Genomic DNA, 17,174 nt, shown 5'->3' with positions numbered 1-17,174 from the left:
TAAACCCGAGCGGAGCACGGGTCAAAAATCTAGTTTAACTTTATTTTTGTGTCTAAATGTAAACCCCTATTCAAATTACTAGATGTATTTTTTTTTCCTTCTTAAACATACCCCTAATTAATACAACTAACTTGTCTTTAAATATGAAAAGTCAAATTTAATACAGATACAAACAAAAGATAATTTGGTAATATTAACACACAAAATAGACATGTTAATTGCACTAACAACTTTTCTTAAGAAATGTAAAAAATGTAAAAGGTATTTAGATACATGGACGAAGGGAGTATATATATTTTTAAACGGACTCTGTTAGATACATTAGATATTAGATTTTGTGTTTGAAGATCATTCAAAAGATTAGATAAAACAAAGCCAAACCATATATCAAGCAAATGTTTGTTATTTCAACGACCATTTGATTGATAAATTATTAGACAACCATGAATTTACAAAAAAATAATAGGTATTGACATGGAAACCAAAATAATAGAGAGATAAAGTAAAAACATAATGTGAATATGAGATATAAAATTATAAAACAAAATTTGGTTATACAAATATGATCTCAACAAGTAATATGTCACATATGGACCTGATTTTTCTTTTGGAATACACCGGATTTATTTATACGAAGTTTAATTAAATCCATATTATTCCTTACCCTTATTAATCGATTTGAACATAAACATAAATAAATCAAGTTTAATGGCCCAAAATATGAACAAGTCCTAAATAGTTTTACTCTATTTGATGATATCTTTGCTAAAATACTCTTTAATTAATGTAGGTTTCATTTTCTAATAACATATTTTTATTTTCCCTATGAAACAAGTTATTATATAGAACAATTGAGAGAATGAGGGGTGTTATACCGGTTAGCTTTTAATACTTATAGTTAAAAGTTAAAACCACTATAAGAGCTATACTTGGTTACTTTTCCACAAACATTTTTCTCCAAAAAAAGAATGGGGTGAAAGAAGAAAGATGATGAAGAAAATTGAGGAGGTGATTTGGAGTGGAAATAAGAGCTATACTTGGTTCCAATCTTAAATAAAAAATTATTTCTGCAAACAAAAATAAGTGAAAAAGATAAAAGAATAATGAAATAAATAATGTTATTTTTGAAGCAATTACACCCAACTTTATTGAATGTGTGTCTAAGTGTTGTTCAGAAAGGGATTTACACCCAACTTTTTGGATTACATATTGGTATGAAATTTTCACTACCGTTTATGTGTTTAATTTTTTTTGGGAAACCTTTGAGGTACACAAGGTGTGATCGTCCTTTCTAATTGAGTTTTATTGGAACATAAAAGTTAGAGATCAAACCTATGACCATTTGTTTAACTGGGTTACATCCATCTATTGCTCATGATTTTGAAGAAGAGTTGTGTTATTTGAACTACAATTTTGTTGATAACTTATGGGATAACTTAGGTTTATAAAAAAAAAGTAGGTATTGACATAAAAACTAAAATAATAGAGAGATAAAGTAAAACAGATGCGAGCATGAGAGTAAAAAACGTGATCATAATAAGTATTTGTCCATTTTACATTAACGAATACCTTTTCAAATGATGTCAATGAACGTAAACTCTTTATCATTTATAAACACATTAGTTTTCTTTGTTCTCTCATATGTGGGACTTAATTAATTTCCAACCCAAACTAAACAATGCGAGAACAAACAGAGCACTCAGAATTTTAAAAAGCTTAAACAAAGTAACAAAAAACAAAACATTAATAATGATCGAGGGAAAAGATAGAGGAAAATGCATTAATCTACACTGTTGGAGGCTTGTGTCAGGGGAGTCTTCCCTATTGGAAAGGGTTTTCAAGAGCAGATACTACCCAAAGGGAGAGTTCCTTAACGCTATTGAAGGTTACCAGCCAAGTTTCGCGTGGAAAAGCATCCTTAGTGCTCGTGGGCTGATTGATAAAGGTGGAATTTGGAAGATTGGAAATGGGCGCAAGGTGAGGATTTGGAAGGATGTCTGGATGACAGATTTGAAACATATTGAAACAGGGGCTGCAACTCTACCTTTTCATGATGATGCGAGTGTTTCAGAGCTTATTGATGAAGACACCAAACAGTGGGACAAGGGTTTGATTTTTTCCAGTTTTGACAAAGATGTAGCTCAAAAAATCATAAACATTCCCCTTTCCATGAGGCTGCCAGCAGATAAACTAGTCTGGAATTGGGAAAAAGATGGTGAGTACTCCGTCCGTTCAGCTTACCACCTCCTATGTGATGCAAAAGCAAGACTCCAACCGGGACCTTCAACCCCGCAAAGGGATAAATTGTGGAAGGAAATTTGGCGTGCACCCATCCCAAACAAAATAAAAAACTTTATGTGGAGGCTTGCCAAGAATATTCTGCCAACTAGATCAAATCTTCACAAAAAAGGTATCCTCCTTGATCTTCAATGTCCTCTCTGTCATGATGAGAATGAATCCTCACACCATCTCTTTTTGAAGTGTAACCTGCTTAAGCTTTCTCTTTTTTCTTCCCACTTGGGTTCCCACATTCCAAATGATATTGATTTACATGATTGGATCTTAAATTGGTTAACTTGCCAAGACCCCTTCGGTGTCCAACTGTTTTGTACTTTGCTTTGGAAATTTTGGGCTGGAAGAAATGCTGCTGTTTTCAAGGGTGTTCCCCTCAACCCAACTGTTTTGGCAAATGAGACTTTGTCTTTCGTCAATGAATTCAACGAAGCTAATCCGAGAAGGAACACTAGGACTGTGAGAATCATTCCTGTTATCCAGCCTTTGCCCATGCTGTTTTCTGTTTTTGTTGATGCCGGTTGTTGCGCTGGTGGCCCAACTGTTTGGGGGTTGACCATTCGTAATCAAAATGGCGAGGTGATTCTTAGCAAGTGCAAGAAAGAGGACATCGATGTTGGTCCGCTGTTGGCTGAGGCTTTGGGGGTTCGGTGGGCTGTCCAAGTGGCTATTGAACAAGGAATCAACTCTGTTGCCATTCATTCAGATGCTGCCAACGTTGTTAATTGTATCAATGGGAAGGCAAGCTTTGCAACTATCAATATGGTAGCTCAGGATTGTAGTGTTTTGTTGTCTAGTTTGTCAAATGCTTGTATTTTGTTTATTAGTAGAGACCAAAACTCTGATGCACACAATTTGGCCTCTTTGGCAAAAGTTGTGGGTAATAGAACTTGGCTAGGTGCAGTCCCTAATAGTTTTTTTCCTGGTTCTGTCATGCAAAACTATGCAAATTGTAACCGTTTTAGCTGTTTTTTACCAGCCAGTTGCTAATGAAAGTTTGGTTCACCTCAAAAAAAAAAAAAAAAAAAAAGAAGATTGGAAAACTGACTCTAATAAAATGGGGACTCATTCCACAACATCTTATGCTCTCTATCAATTCAAAATGATCTTATCACTATTCCACTCCTATACACACACAAGTGAAACTCATTTAAGTTCATGATAAAAATGCGAGATTCACTTTGATCCCTGAATAAACTAAAACCAAACTTTTAGTCATAAGATTTTTTTTGGGACAACTTAGTTCTTGAGATATTTTGACTAAGTTGTTTTGAGTTTTTTTTTTCTTTCTCTGAACCTAAAAGTTGTTTTCTTTTTTCTTTAGACTAAATTGAGTTGATTTTTTTCTCAAATAATAAAATGAATCATCAATCATTATTACCCTTATCTAATGAGAAATGTTAACTGGTGCCTCGAGGACACTAGTTAAAGAATTAGAAAAGGAAATGTTTTTTCATAAATTGTATTCTCTTTTTTAAAAGTTGAAATATTGCTGGTTTCAATGTAAATCATGTGTTCTATTTCTACTTTTACTTTCTTAACAAATGTCTCGGGGGCACTGGTTAATAAGACCCTTATCTAATTAGTCCCCTTTAACTAACTAACAACCTCTGCCAAAACTAACTAGTCCCTTCTTTCTTAATAATACCACCCCCCAAAAGACCTTAAGATAAGCAACACTTCTTTAGGCATTATGGTTGCATCAAAAGAATGAGCAGCAATTAAGACTTTTCATACTCAATAGTCTGTATACAGAATCTGAGCAACAAGGAAAAACTATAACTGACTAATTGTCCATTTTGTTTCCCATTCTAATTTGTGTCGTTGTTGGAAAAATATATATAAGCAGTTGTGTGTGCTCCTTGACTGTGTTCCATAGTCTTGGGCTTCGCCTAATACTTCCAAAATCAGAAATTCCAATTTACCCAGAAATAGAATATCATGTTTCAACCATAAAACAGACAAAGGAAAAACAGTTTTGCTATGTGAATGAATAAAGGAATGTTTGGATAAACAACTTAATTAAACGTTTGTAGCACAATTGCTTATGATATAAGTGTTTGTATACAAACTAGTTTTATGACAATAATATTAAAATCAAACCGTTTTCATGCAAGCTTTAAGTTGTTTTCGTAAATTATTCCGAAGAACTTATGAATAAGTTATAAATAGCTTATAGACATTTCAAAAGCTGTTTCTATAAGCTTTTCCAAACAATCTCTCACAATTGTTTATACTTGTAAAAAAACTCAAATAAGTTGATCCAAATATGTCATAAGTGTTTCCCTATCTACAATTGAGAAAATGATCATTTCTCAATGCTAACCATTCAAAATTACCTGCTTACTCTGGAATTCCCTTATTAATTTTATCTTATCTAAATAATCCCTGCTAGTAAATTACTATTCCAAGCTAACAAACAATTTTTTCCTAACATGTGGAGGAATGTGAATTATGTCATGGATATGATATTTTTGGCATCTTTGATAATTTTTTAATAGTCATTCCTGATAAAATAAAAAGAAGGAAATATTTGAGAGTATCCATGATAAGGGAATCTTTTATACATAATGCTTTAATGTACATGAAGTGATAAGAGAAATTATCAATCAAACAGACAATTGGATCTTCCTGTGGAGCAGCCATGTTTTTGAAAGGGATGTAATGCTAGTAATGTTACTTTTTTGACACATGAAGGTTTTGTTATCATTACTATAGCTATTGCAAATTATAGCTTTTAATTAGAATCAAATTCAACAATCAAAATGATCAAAATTTTAATCGAGAACTCTAAAACATACTAAAATTAATTTTAAGTCTTCATAATCATTTTTGACGCTCCCAAAAGTGAATCCAAACATGTACTATCTCAAATATAGAACCTCGCAATTATTAGTATAAAAGATAGTAATTAAAAGAATATCACGTCTTTTCAATTTTATTCTCTTCCCTCTAATTTGATGGTGTAATGATTTTAATCATGAGAAGGGGTTTCCTTACTTTTAGAGTTCTTAGAGAAATCCTCTCTTTCATGTGCCTTCAATAGAAGAGGAAAGGGATAAGATGTGACCTTACGAACCAATTGAAATATATACATATGACATAAAGTGTTGAAGAGAATATGTATAACTCAAATTGGATGGACAGCAAAATCAAGAATTTGACATATGTTGCAATAATAGTCTTTAAGTAATTAGGAAGGGTGTCTATTTCCAGTGGAAGTACGAGTTGAAGAAATAGGTATGTTAGTAGAATGGGATGTGGTTTACGAGATTTATCTTGGACACACTAGGGTGAGTAGTTATATTTCATAAGTTAGTTAAGTTAGTTAGCTTGTTAATTGGAAAGTTATTTAACTACTTTGTTTGCTTGTGAAGCAAGTAACAAGTTAATGTTAGAAGTGCTAATTCCTTGTATAAGTACCATGAAACTAAAGATAGAAATATTTTGTTGGAAATTGTGCATTCAATATTTTAAAAATTTAAAAACTTATATTTTCAAGACATGATTTATGATTTAATTCCATTTTTAGATTACCTCCAGAGCACAAGTTAACATTACCCTATGCAGCAGAGAATAATGTGAATTCTTAAGATGGACAACATGCAGACTAACATAACACCAAAATAAAAGTTCTTGTAAGTAAAACACAACAACAAAAGGATATAGATAAATTGATGGATTGAAATAAGATACTACAAGCAATGTTTTACATGTGTTTATGTTTTTTTTTTCCAACCACCCCATAAATGTGTTAATGTTATAATGACCTAGTTTCTACACTCCAATAATTATAACATGGTGATGGTTTGGATATCTTTTTAAAGAAATTGAGCAAGAATATAGATGCAAATTAACTAATGGTATTATGAATGTTTTTAGTAATTAACTTGATGTTTCACAACTAACTAGGTGAATAGTATAGAAATAGTTACCTTCACTTCTGAATCTGGATTCATTAGCTGATGTTGTTCCTCTTTCTGTTTGTTGTAGCGCTCAATAACAGATTTCATACTGCCATAATGTAGATATCAGTAAAAAATGATTAGCAACTATTTGATGATTACCCCTCAAAAAAAAAACTATCGATGTTCCTTTTTCTGTTTGCATATTTCCTCCAAGTTAATTTATTTCAGTTCCATTCATTGAAAATTTACATTAGTTTAGACAATATTTTGTTGTTGTCCGAAGGTTGGCACAATCAGTATGTATGGGGTTGCAGTCCAATGAGTTGTTACGAGGGATGTGTTTGAACATTGTTCTTTGGTCCTTAAGTAATCCTCCGTGAAATTATAGAACACATACTATTTTTGACTGGTTTAGTTTAGATTAGATGATATTACCTTTCTTTTTCTCTCTACTTCAAAGAGTTCCTCCGTGAACGAGGTGGTTGCTTTTTGTAATGTTATTTCATTAACAAATTTTGATCGCTTTTAATGGTAAGGTTTTAGTTATATTTGTTCAGATATATTTATTATAATGCTAGAATGCTTCGTAGCTTTTCTTCCTACTTCAATGATTTTATCTCTAAAATTGATTCACCATTTTACCCAGGTGACTTTAGGTCTTACTACATACATATTAGGCTATCTATATATATAATGTTGGCGGTGAAGGTGTTATAGTGGCTTGGTTTGCTAAGTTTACGTGCAATCTTATCTCACCGAATCAATGTGTTTTTGTCGAAGGTGTTACTCATATTAATGATTTCGCTAAACAAGTCTTAGAGACTGACTATGCCTTATTTTTAAGGTCAATTTTGACAGTTGGGTAGGTGATGAGATATTCGTTGTGATAGGTTATTTTTGGTCTATGATCAACAAACTGTGTTGGTTGCCAGTGTGGGCCATTGGCCTGAGGATATATCATATATGGGGTTGGGATCTAACTTTGAGGAAGTAGCTCCTTGTTTGGAAGCTTCAATTAATTGAGGATGATCTAAGTGGTTTGTACTCTATAGGGTTAACCTATGTTTCTATTGCGGAAAACACTCATCGAGTCCAACTTCTCTTAGGTGAGGATATCCATACTCTAGCTCAGATTTGGAAAAGTCATGTCCTACTTAAGGTTTTTGCCTTCTCTTGGTTACGTATAGGATTTCGACTAGAGATAATCTTCTTACTCACAAGGTAATTCAAGACGAGTCAGGTACAACATGTACCTTAGGTGGTTTCTCAAAGGAGTTTTCTCATCATTTGTTCGTTTCTTGTGGGTTGGCTCTTTAGGAGTGATATACGATTTTTTTGAGTAGTTACGGTTTGCAGCTTGCCACGTCATCAATCTTCTTACTAGGGATAATCTTCTTACTCACAAGGTAATCCAAGACGAGTCAGGCACAACATGTACCTTTTTTTATAAAGATTTTTCTTATGAATTTAATTTGTATACGCTGATTTAATTTACGCATACAACCAATCAAATAAATTCATGATATCATTTTTTTAGGTTAGTTGTTAAAATATCTCTGCAAATATTTATTTGTTATGATTTGATTAGATACATTTGTAAGAATTTATTTTGGTTCATATAAATTTTTTAAAATTTTCAATAAATTCTTCTCCTCTTTGTTATCTATAACAATATATAAAGGAGATATGTGAATTTTAGCTTACTTTTTTATTCTTCCAAATATACATCTAAAACAAATTTACCTATCATAATGCTATATTGTTGTCAACATTGAAAAGAAAAAAAGAATTTATGTTACATTTAATATGTCGTTGATGTCATTGAAAAAGACAAGCATGATTTATTACAATTTGAAAGTCACATATATCTATATCTACAATTTTAATCAAATCTATATTTCATAAAAAAGACGTTTTTTATAATTTGCATGCGTTAATGTAATAAAAAAAGCGAACATACAGGCACGGGCATGCATGTATAAATGTCTGAACACTAGTTATTTAATATTTTTCATTATTTATATCATCATATTATAATTGCAACTCCAAAGTTAACTACCATTAATAATTAAATTTGGTTGGACTTCTTGACAAAAAAAAAAATTTGGTCGGACTTTCTTTTTAGGTTAAAGTGCACTTTTCGTTCCTTAAGTTTTAAAATGTTGCGATTCTATTAAAAATAATGAAAATTTTACCCTTAATTTTACGAAACGTTGCAAAGATGCTGAGAAGACGCCACATGTCCCAAAACAGGGTGTCAAAATTGCAACTTTTTGTAAAGATAAAGGGTCAAAAGAACTTATTTCCCTAAAGATAGAGGATCAAAAGAGCATATTTCTATAAACTTAGAGGGTCAAAATTTTCATTTTTTTAATAGGGATCAAAATCGCAACATTTTGAAATTTAGGAGGCGAAAAATGCACTTAAACCTGCTTTTTAAACGAATTTACCCTTAACAACTCAATTATTTTTTATATTTAAATCTACACTATAGTTTAAACAAAAGTAACCGCAAATTTTGTCAATTTTTTTAAACAAATTTTCCAAGGCAGTATGATCTTTTTTCAATAAAAAACTAACTATAATTTTTGTTATAATTTTTTTAAACAAAATTTTCGAAGCAGCGTGATGTTTCCTAAATTCAAATTTGAATATATAAAATAAAACATGAATGTTTGAACTGAACTTAGATAAATTTAGACAATATAGATATTATAAAGTTGAAATAAAAAAATTAAAATTAATATAATACAAATAAAACATTCGGATACTTGACAAAAAAAAAACCCAAAACCCCAGATAAATTGACATATTTGTGTATGAATGAGAAGTACTAGCAACACTCTTTTTTGAACATTTTCTCTGGTACTCACTCTCTTATTGATTTAAATCATAGTGAACTTACACTCTAGAAATAGAATGCATACAAAGTGGTGATACATACATTGATTTCATCCTATGAAAGAGTGATTGATAGAGAAAGTATTGAAAAGTGAGTGTTGCTAGCATACCTCGTGTATGTATTTATACTAGTTAATTAACAATGTAAATGTGAAATTATAAATTACAAAGTAATAATTGATATGTATTATCTCTAAATATTGATAAACTTAACGTTTCTCAGGTGATATTCTACAAAGATCGTTAGTAACTAATTAAAATTGAACTAGAGCTAGGTATATAGGTCACAACTTGTCAAAAGATGTCACAATCCCACTTGGGTACATCAAAGTCAAATGTGCATGTATTGGAGATATAGGGTTGAAGACACTTTCCTTGTAGAACTTTGGTGTCAATATTATTCTTATTTTGACGGAGTGTCTATGTTATTTATGTTGATTTCCTTAAAAAAAACAGTTATTCGATGATGGGATGCTGAGACATATTCTACTTCAACTATGAAGAACTGATTATTAAGGTACTATATAACAAGATATCATCAAAGAATAAAATAATGAAATTCCTTAGAAAAGGTTTGAACATGGTGTTCATAGTTACTTGAAATGAAGAAGGTGTGTTGCAAAGCCAAAAGATACTAACCTAACATTCATAGTGACCTTGGTGGGTGCGAGAAAAAGACTTGTTAATACCGTTCATACATCATGATCTGATGATACCGTTGAATCAAATCGAGTTTCTAGAACAATGTAGCGCCACCAAAGACATCAAACAACTCTTCCACCGTTGGGATACGAAATATATTCTTAAAGGGGATGGATTTAGTGGTATGTAATCTAAATAGAACCTCCATGACCCATCCTTCTTTTTTTATAAGAATCAACCGTGATGTAAACAACCTGGTGTTAGGCCAAATTATCCTATGTCTGACATTGCATTCATTTGTCTCTCAATTTCTTGTTTCTAGAAATACGGATAATAATAAGGACGAACACTTATGGGTTAGGCGTGATGTAAAATCGAATGGAGTGTTTTATATCTTCGACAGATGGTATTGTTGTCAGTTGTTTTGGAAGAGGCCGGAGAATTTGTGTAAAAGGTGTTCTAGGTTTGAATCCATTGTCTGGGTTAAAAGAAACTCTAATGAAATGACGTGAATATTAAATAATATACTTATGACATCGGTGTGAATGAGGTGTTGCACTTATTGAGTCATAATTAAATGGATCTCATTGTCATGGTCACCATCCAATTCAATCATCTCTCCATCTATAAATGATTTTATTGTGAGATCTTTGTTGTCCATCAAAATGGGACCAAGTGCCTTCAACCATTGTACTTCAAGTATGATATGAGCTTCACTACGCGTAAGAACGTGCAAGTCCATTGCAAACATATGAGATTGTACATTGACCAATATGTTTGTACAAATTTGATGACATTCAATCTTATTGTCATTGCCCACCATGACCTGCAATGATTAGGTGGGTTGGGCCTTTAGCCCCAAGGACTTTACCAATTTCTCACATATAAATTTAGAAAATTGTTTTTTTGACATGGAATACTTCCTATTGACACAAGTAATTTACTAAAAAGTCTCCAACGGTAGTTAACTACCGTTGAAAGATGCGCCGGCAGTTAACTGCCGCTGGACCCAACGGTTGTTAACTGTCGTTGATATGTGTATCTTAAGAACGCAGAAACTGCAGTTTCTGGTTTACAGAAACACATGCAAAAACATCCATTTAATCTAAAATCATCCAAACCTTCATTTGCACGAAAATCATCCAATTTGCTTCAAGGAAATCACAAGTAAGTATATTTCTTCCTATTTACATGCAATGTAGGTTGTTCAGGGTGTTATTTTCATAATTTTAGCAAAATGTTAGTGTTTAGGTTAGATTTAAAAATTGCAAATTATGTTATGTTATAATGTTTGGTTTTTGCTGACATTGTTGTTTAAAGTAGGTTTAGGTACAATGTATTTGAATTTGATGTTGAATTAACACTAATTGTGCTAGTATTTTGAAATGCACTTAAGGTGTTTGATGGGGAGGGATGGCCTTAGCGTACCTGTACGACTATCTGGATGACTCTGCTATTTTGAATAACAGAACGATGGCTGGGAGTATGACTATTTTTATGGTAATAAGTTAATATTTATCTTCATTTCTTTATGAATTTATTTTATAAATTTTATTATCATGTTAGATTATTTTTTCCTAAGTTAGACTGCATTTATTTAGGATTTAATTTAAATTTTTTTGTGGAGCTTTTATAATGTATTTTATTTATTTGTTGCAGGGATGGATTTTGGAGCATTTGCCAGGTCCGTACCCAAGGAAGAAAAACAGGGAGTGGACGCTGGAGAGACCATGTGCTAGGAGATGGCTTACAAGCAAAGGACATAAAGATGTGCACCATTACCGCTTACGCCTGGATTCCTTGGAGGTGGATGACATCAGGTTTTCTACTTATGGTGATCACAGAGACGTGCACCCATTCCAGTTTATTGTCACTTACTCGGGATGGCTGATGTGCGGGAAGGAGAGGGTGTACCGTCATTTACCTGAGCGGGTAAAGAGACAGCTTTTCTATATACAGGATGTTCCCAGACATCTGTCATCTGTCGCTCAGGTGCCTACGCATGATCTCACCACCGTGCTGTAAAACGCTAAGGTGTGGTTCTTCACTGCTTGGGGAGATGCGTGTGAGAGACCATGACATCATGCTTCTGGCTACATGGCTTGGTATGCCAAAGTCTCTCACCCTCGTATTCTCCCTCCTGATAAAGGATCTCCTCCCAGGCTGGCAAACGTGGAGCAGATCATCGATGAGGAGCATGCCAGGGAGATGCCTGACACACTGACGATCATCCGAGATGGGGTGCATATAGTTGATGGTATTGTGGCCAGACAAGCCGAGATGACTAAAGAGGAGATTGTCCAGGAGGTGATGCGGATAGCTAGTACTAGTCGCGTTGCCCTTACTTATCAGATTTTCAGGCGGCGCAGGGGGCAGAGGCAGAGTAGGCAGCATGACTGATTATTATTAGGTTTTTTTTATGTATTTTTTGACTATGATGATGATGATGTATTATTGTGACATGTTCCGTACATTTTGATATTTCTATGACATTTTTCAACATACCTTTATATTATTTCTTGTGTTTTAATTTTATCTGTTAAATATTATTTTGTACGTACGTTTTAATTTCCTGACATATCCTGGCTGTTTACTTTAATTTGCAATTGGATGCAAAAACAGAAAAAATTCTCCTAGATAACCAGTGATGTCTGCACTGGTCTAGTTTACTGGTATGAACGGCAGTTAACTGCCGTTGGTGCCAGCGGTTGTTAACTGCTGCCAGCGCTTTACCCAACGGTTGTTAACTGCCGCTGGGAGCATTTCAATATTTTACTTGTGTCAATATGAAGTTTTCATTGTCAGAAAATCAATTTTCATAAATTTATGTGCTTTGACCCTGTTAATGAGGATAACGATATTGTGTGTGGCCTAGCACTGTGTTTATAGGGTCAAGTTACCCAATAAGGCATGGAAACTGATTTTGGCTTTGTGGTTGGTTTGATTATATACCAATTTTGGTTTATTGTCACACTTTTCGGCTTCATAATGTGGAAACCCAGAGTTACCTCCTCTTTGTTCACAATCAATATGCAAAATTTTGAAGCACATTTAAGCCCTGAAGAATACTTCACATCACAATTAAAGCAAGGTCCTTTCTTGCGGCTAATCATCATTTATGCAAACATGAGACAATTGAAGATGGTTAGGGATGGTTTATGGTTATGTGTGGGGAAGATGATTTAGAGGGTGGTGTTTTAACTTGTTTTGTTTTATGTTTGTTGGAAAAAAATTGCGCTGTGTTCCTTTTTTATAATATTTTGTTGTTTTATAAAACTAAGTAATAAGTATGTTGTCCAAGACACCAACATATGTCTCCTAAATTTTCCAAACAAACAAACAAAAATATTGTTCATCTAATTTATTCGCTTATTTATATAAAAAAGAAGTCAATAGCCATCGATAGTTGGTAGTCCTGTCCATCAACAAGCTAGTGATTCTTAGGAGTGGGAATTAATCTCGAGGATAACTCATCTACTTAGTTGTTTACAAGAAGTAGTGTTATCTCTAGTGGATGACTTAAGGGTATGGATCAATGACACTAGTGACATTTACTTAGCCAGTTTGGCTTATCTCAAACTTTTTGCAGAGGAGCCTAAGATGAGAGGTTTGTCGAGGCAACAACTCCAAAATCTTTCAAAGGTGTGGATGAGTTCAGCTCCGACTAAGGTTGTTTCTTTTTCGTGGAAAATTCTGTTAGAGAAGGCACATATTCGACTTAAGCTATTCCCTTTGTCGGGTTATTCGTGATGTGGAGACAGTTACCTATTGGTTGTAAGGATCCATCTAGGATTTGGCATGAAATTTATTTTTCACCATTGATTTCTCCCCCGTGTTTGGCAAAATATCTTCATATGGTTTAGTTTAGGTGGAGTATGATTGTCCCCTCGTATCTGTTTGGGCTATTTGAGGGTTTTACTCCTTTGGTTGGCTGGGCAATTAAGAAGACGTGAAATGATGCTATTTTTTAGAGAATGTTTCTTGTGTTGGGATTATTGGTAGATAAGATTCAATTCTCCTCTTGAAAATGACATTTGACAAAGTCGTTGGGGTCTTCCTAGCTACATCTTGCATGAGCGAGTATTGAACCCTTCTTCTTGTTTGCTTAGTTAACGATTTTGTAGTATCTTAGGTTTTTCTTTACATGTGTGGCCCTCTTTGAAGATTTTCCCCTCGATGCGGTTTTCTAGTCTCCTCCTCATTTGTTTTGTACTTTTCATAATGGGTTTGAGTACCCTTATACTCATGTTTTTTTTTATAGATCTCTTCTTTTAGCCGTTCACAAAAAATATTGTTATAACAAACTTTTAGTCTTCTAGGACAAATTTTGGATATGCACGCGCTATTGTCCAAGGCATTATGCATGTGAAAGGGGACCGAGCAACACATTATGGGTGATTTCACGAATCTCGGGGTTGTGGCTTATGCGGGGCGCATGAGACTTTGCGCTAGGTGCCCTTATGTCGATGCGCTAGGTGCCCTTATGTCGATGAGGTTTGCGTTGGGCACATGATTTGAGGCTCTAGGAGCATGGAAGGCAACTTTTAGTAGTGATAGCGGTTGTCCTATGAGCAAGGCACACCTCTCATTTGCGTGCAACCAGGCCTATAAATAGGCAGTTTATGCATCAATTGTTTAATGTGGAAAAGTGTGAGTTCTATGGCAACATAAGTGGGAACTTTTAGGGTTAAAATTGAGAGTTTGGGGGAAAATTCTAGGGTTTAGAAACACTTTTAAACACCTTGGGAAGAAATCATTTAATCTCTTGTGTCCACGAGAAGAGATACAGGAAAATGACATAAATTAGGGTTTATTGTTGAAGGTTAATTTCGTGTAACTCATGCCTGGACATTCAATACAAAAGTGGTTCGAATTCCATGCACTCTCTTTGTTTTTGTTTTAGAATCTTTCTCAATTTGTCCTTCAATACAAAAGTACCTCACGCCTGGACCTTTATAAACGTCCATTGCTTTCTAACAAGCTCTGATAAACCTTCTTACTTTCATTCCATCCCACTAATTAGTATCTTCTGCCAATTGTTTCTTATCACCAAGATCATTGATCATGACAGGATATTTCATTTCTAATAGACATAGAAGTGGGGATAAAAATCTAAGAAAAATTTCTATTCAAGTTAAGGGACAAGTCATCTCATAAGAAGAGGAGTTAGTTTACTGGTTTAATGCATATATCACATGAGATTATTCATGTACTATATGCTTATAAAACTCAGTTAGTTTGAGAGTTGTTAACAAAAAAATTGTTCGTTAACCCTCTCTATATAAAATATAAATATGCCATAATGTTTTCTTTTAAAAAATTATCTCCATACAAGTAAGATACTGTTTACATCTTAGATTAGTTTCTTTAAGTGACTAGACCAAAGATAGACCAATATCTATCTAGCTGGATAATAATATACACACATAAGTACTATTAGGGTTTAGATCAGAAAAAGAGCATTGTTCATAGGAAACTTAATTGATGATATAAGAATATAAGATCAATTTGGATTTACAGGATTGATGACAATATTCAAAATTTAAATTATTATCAATTTGTTTCTTATACTATGCAGATCAATCTAGACTCCTATTAGAAGAAAGAAAAATGTTATCGTTCCTCATCTTCCAAACCTAGTCTCAAATCAATGTCACCCCTTTCTAATCATTCCTATTGAAAGAGATTGTGTTGACAAATATCAAATTGTTTCCTTCTATAGTTTTGGGTGTGAGTATTTTGAAATTTCTCATCACTTCACTTCTAATGTAATAAACTAATCTATTACAACCTAAATAGACAGTCTTATATCTCCCATGTAAAATATCAAATTGTTTCATGATTTACGTCCATTAAAATTTTGAACAATCCCTATCCTATACTCAATAAACAACAGTGGTTGAAATGAGAAAATATAACAAAAACTATGCTCTTATATATAGTGGGCAAATGAAACTATTAATTGATTACTACAAATTTTTTACAATATTCTGTTTGTGCATCTTTAATTTGTAGCTTTTGTACTTTGCATATTGGAGACAATGCATGCGTGGACTGCAATATAATGCAGCTCAATTATCCAAAAGAAAACATTTCTTACACTCTTTTATATTATAGTTTGATTTTACTACAACATTTTACAGGTTTAGTTAATAATATTATTAACTAATGTTTCGAAAACTTCAAAACAAAAGGTAAGTAACTACATTCTCGTGACCGTGTTCAATGCAAAAAAATGATTCCAAAACTATACTGTACTTCAATATCTTAATCTAGACATCGTACAATATGAGATTTTGTGCCACTTTAAACTACTACATAATATATTGTCCTATGTTCAAAAATGGTAGAGTGAAAATGTGAAATTATAAGCTTATAGGTATGTGGATATGCATATAGACCGAAGAAGAACAAGAGAAGTTTTTCTCATCCACATTTTAGAAGTTATTAATCATATATTATACTATAGTTCTAGATCACATATTTCCTTATGAAATGTAATCATGAAGATAAACAAATACCATATATTTTGTTATATGATCATCAATGATTCAATCCATCAAATAAGGGGGGAAATCATAAGAAATTAATGTCATACAAAAACTCTTAATAATGCCACAAACATACTCATATCTTGCAACATATATAGTATATTTATTTAATTTTATTTTCAGCTTTTTATTTAAGAGATTTATCTTTTTCTTCTGGTAAATAAAAAAGCGGTAATTTCAAAGACAAATAAAAGTTGAGATTTCATTCAGATCACTAAGTTTACAAATAAAAAAATGGACATAAATTAATTAAAACAAAAAGAGAAGGAGAGATTTAGAATAATAATTAGAATTAGAATTGGTATGGTACCTAGTGCTTGAATAATCATAAAGCTTTCCAGTGCTGGAAAAGACAATCAATCCAACTTCAGCATCACAAAGAATGGATAATTCTTTTGCTTTCTTCAACAATCCATTTCTTCTTTTTGAGAAAGTCACTTGCCTGCTTGTTGAATTGTCAATCCTTCTAATTGCAATCTTTCCTCTTCCCATCTTATTATTTTCTCCAAATATGCCTTTCAAAAAAAAAATCTCAAAATAAATATTAGGGTTTCTTTCACACCTACTAGATCAGCCAGCATATAATCTTATAATTAAGATCGTTGAGAACAAAGGGAACAAAAATTGACTAATATGGTGGGTTGATAAAATTAAATCTTTTCAAAAATAAACAAACAAAAAAGAGGAAAAAATTGTGGAAAATAAAAATCCAATTAATAGTGACTTACTTGAAAATTATAGGTGTGAGTAGTAAGGAGAAAAGGAAGCACAGAAGTAGAAGATGGAGAAGCTTGACAAAAACTTTTTTAGATGTTCGTATATAGATTCGTAGAAGAGGTATGTGATGCAATTTTATTCTTTATATGGAAAGACCGAAGAG

At 32.9% G+C, this 17,174-nt stretch overlaps 1 protein-coding gene across 2 annotated transcripts in view; it reads right to left on the bottom strand.

Annotated features, from left to right (window-relative positions):
• Positions 1-17,174, bottom strand: part of LOC11418839 (MADS-box transcription factor 23) — a 20,046-nt gene extending 2,872 nt beyond the window's left edge. For both annotated transcript variants that reach the window (XM_024776626.2, XM_024776627.2), the window contains exons 1-3: positions 17,023-17,174; positions 16,605-16,809; positions 6,228-6,306 (exon numbers count right to left, since the gene is read on the bottom strand). In XM_024776626.2, the coding sequence (XP_024632394.1) occupies positions 6,228-6,306; positions 16,605-16,786 (261 nt within the window). In that variant the 5' untranslated portion in view covers positions 16,787-16,809; positions 17,023-17,174. The remainder of the gene's footprint in view (positions 1-6,227; positions 6,307-16,604; positions 16,810-17,022) is intronic.

Source organism: Medicago truncatula, chromosome 2 (assembly GCF_003473485.1).
Source record: "Medicago truncatula cultivar Jemalong A17 chromosome 2, MtrunA17r5.0-ANR, whole genome shotgun sequence".
In the NCBI taxonomy this organism is placed as follows: domain Eukaryota; kingdom Viridiplantae; phylum Streptophyta; class Magnoliopsida; order Fabales; family Fabaceae; genus Medicago; species Medicago truncatula.
The sequence above is the reverse complement of the archived record's forward strand: the minus strand, read 5'-3'. Positions and strand labels throughout refer to the sequence as shown.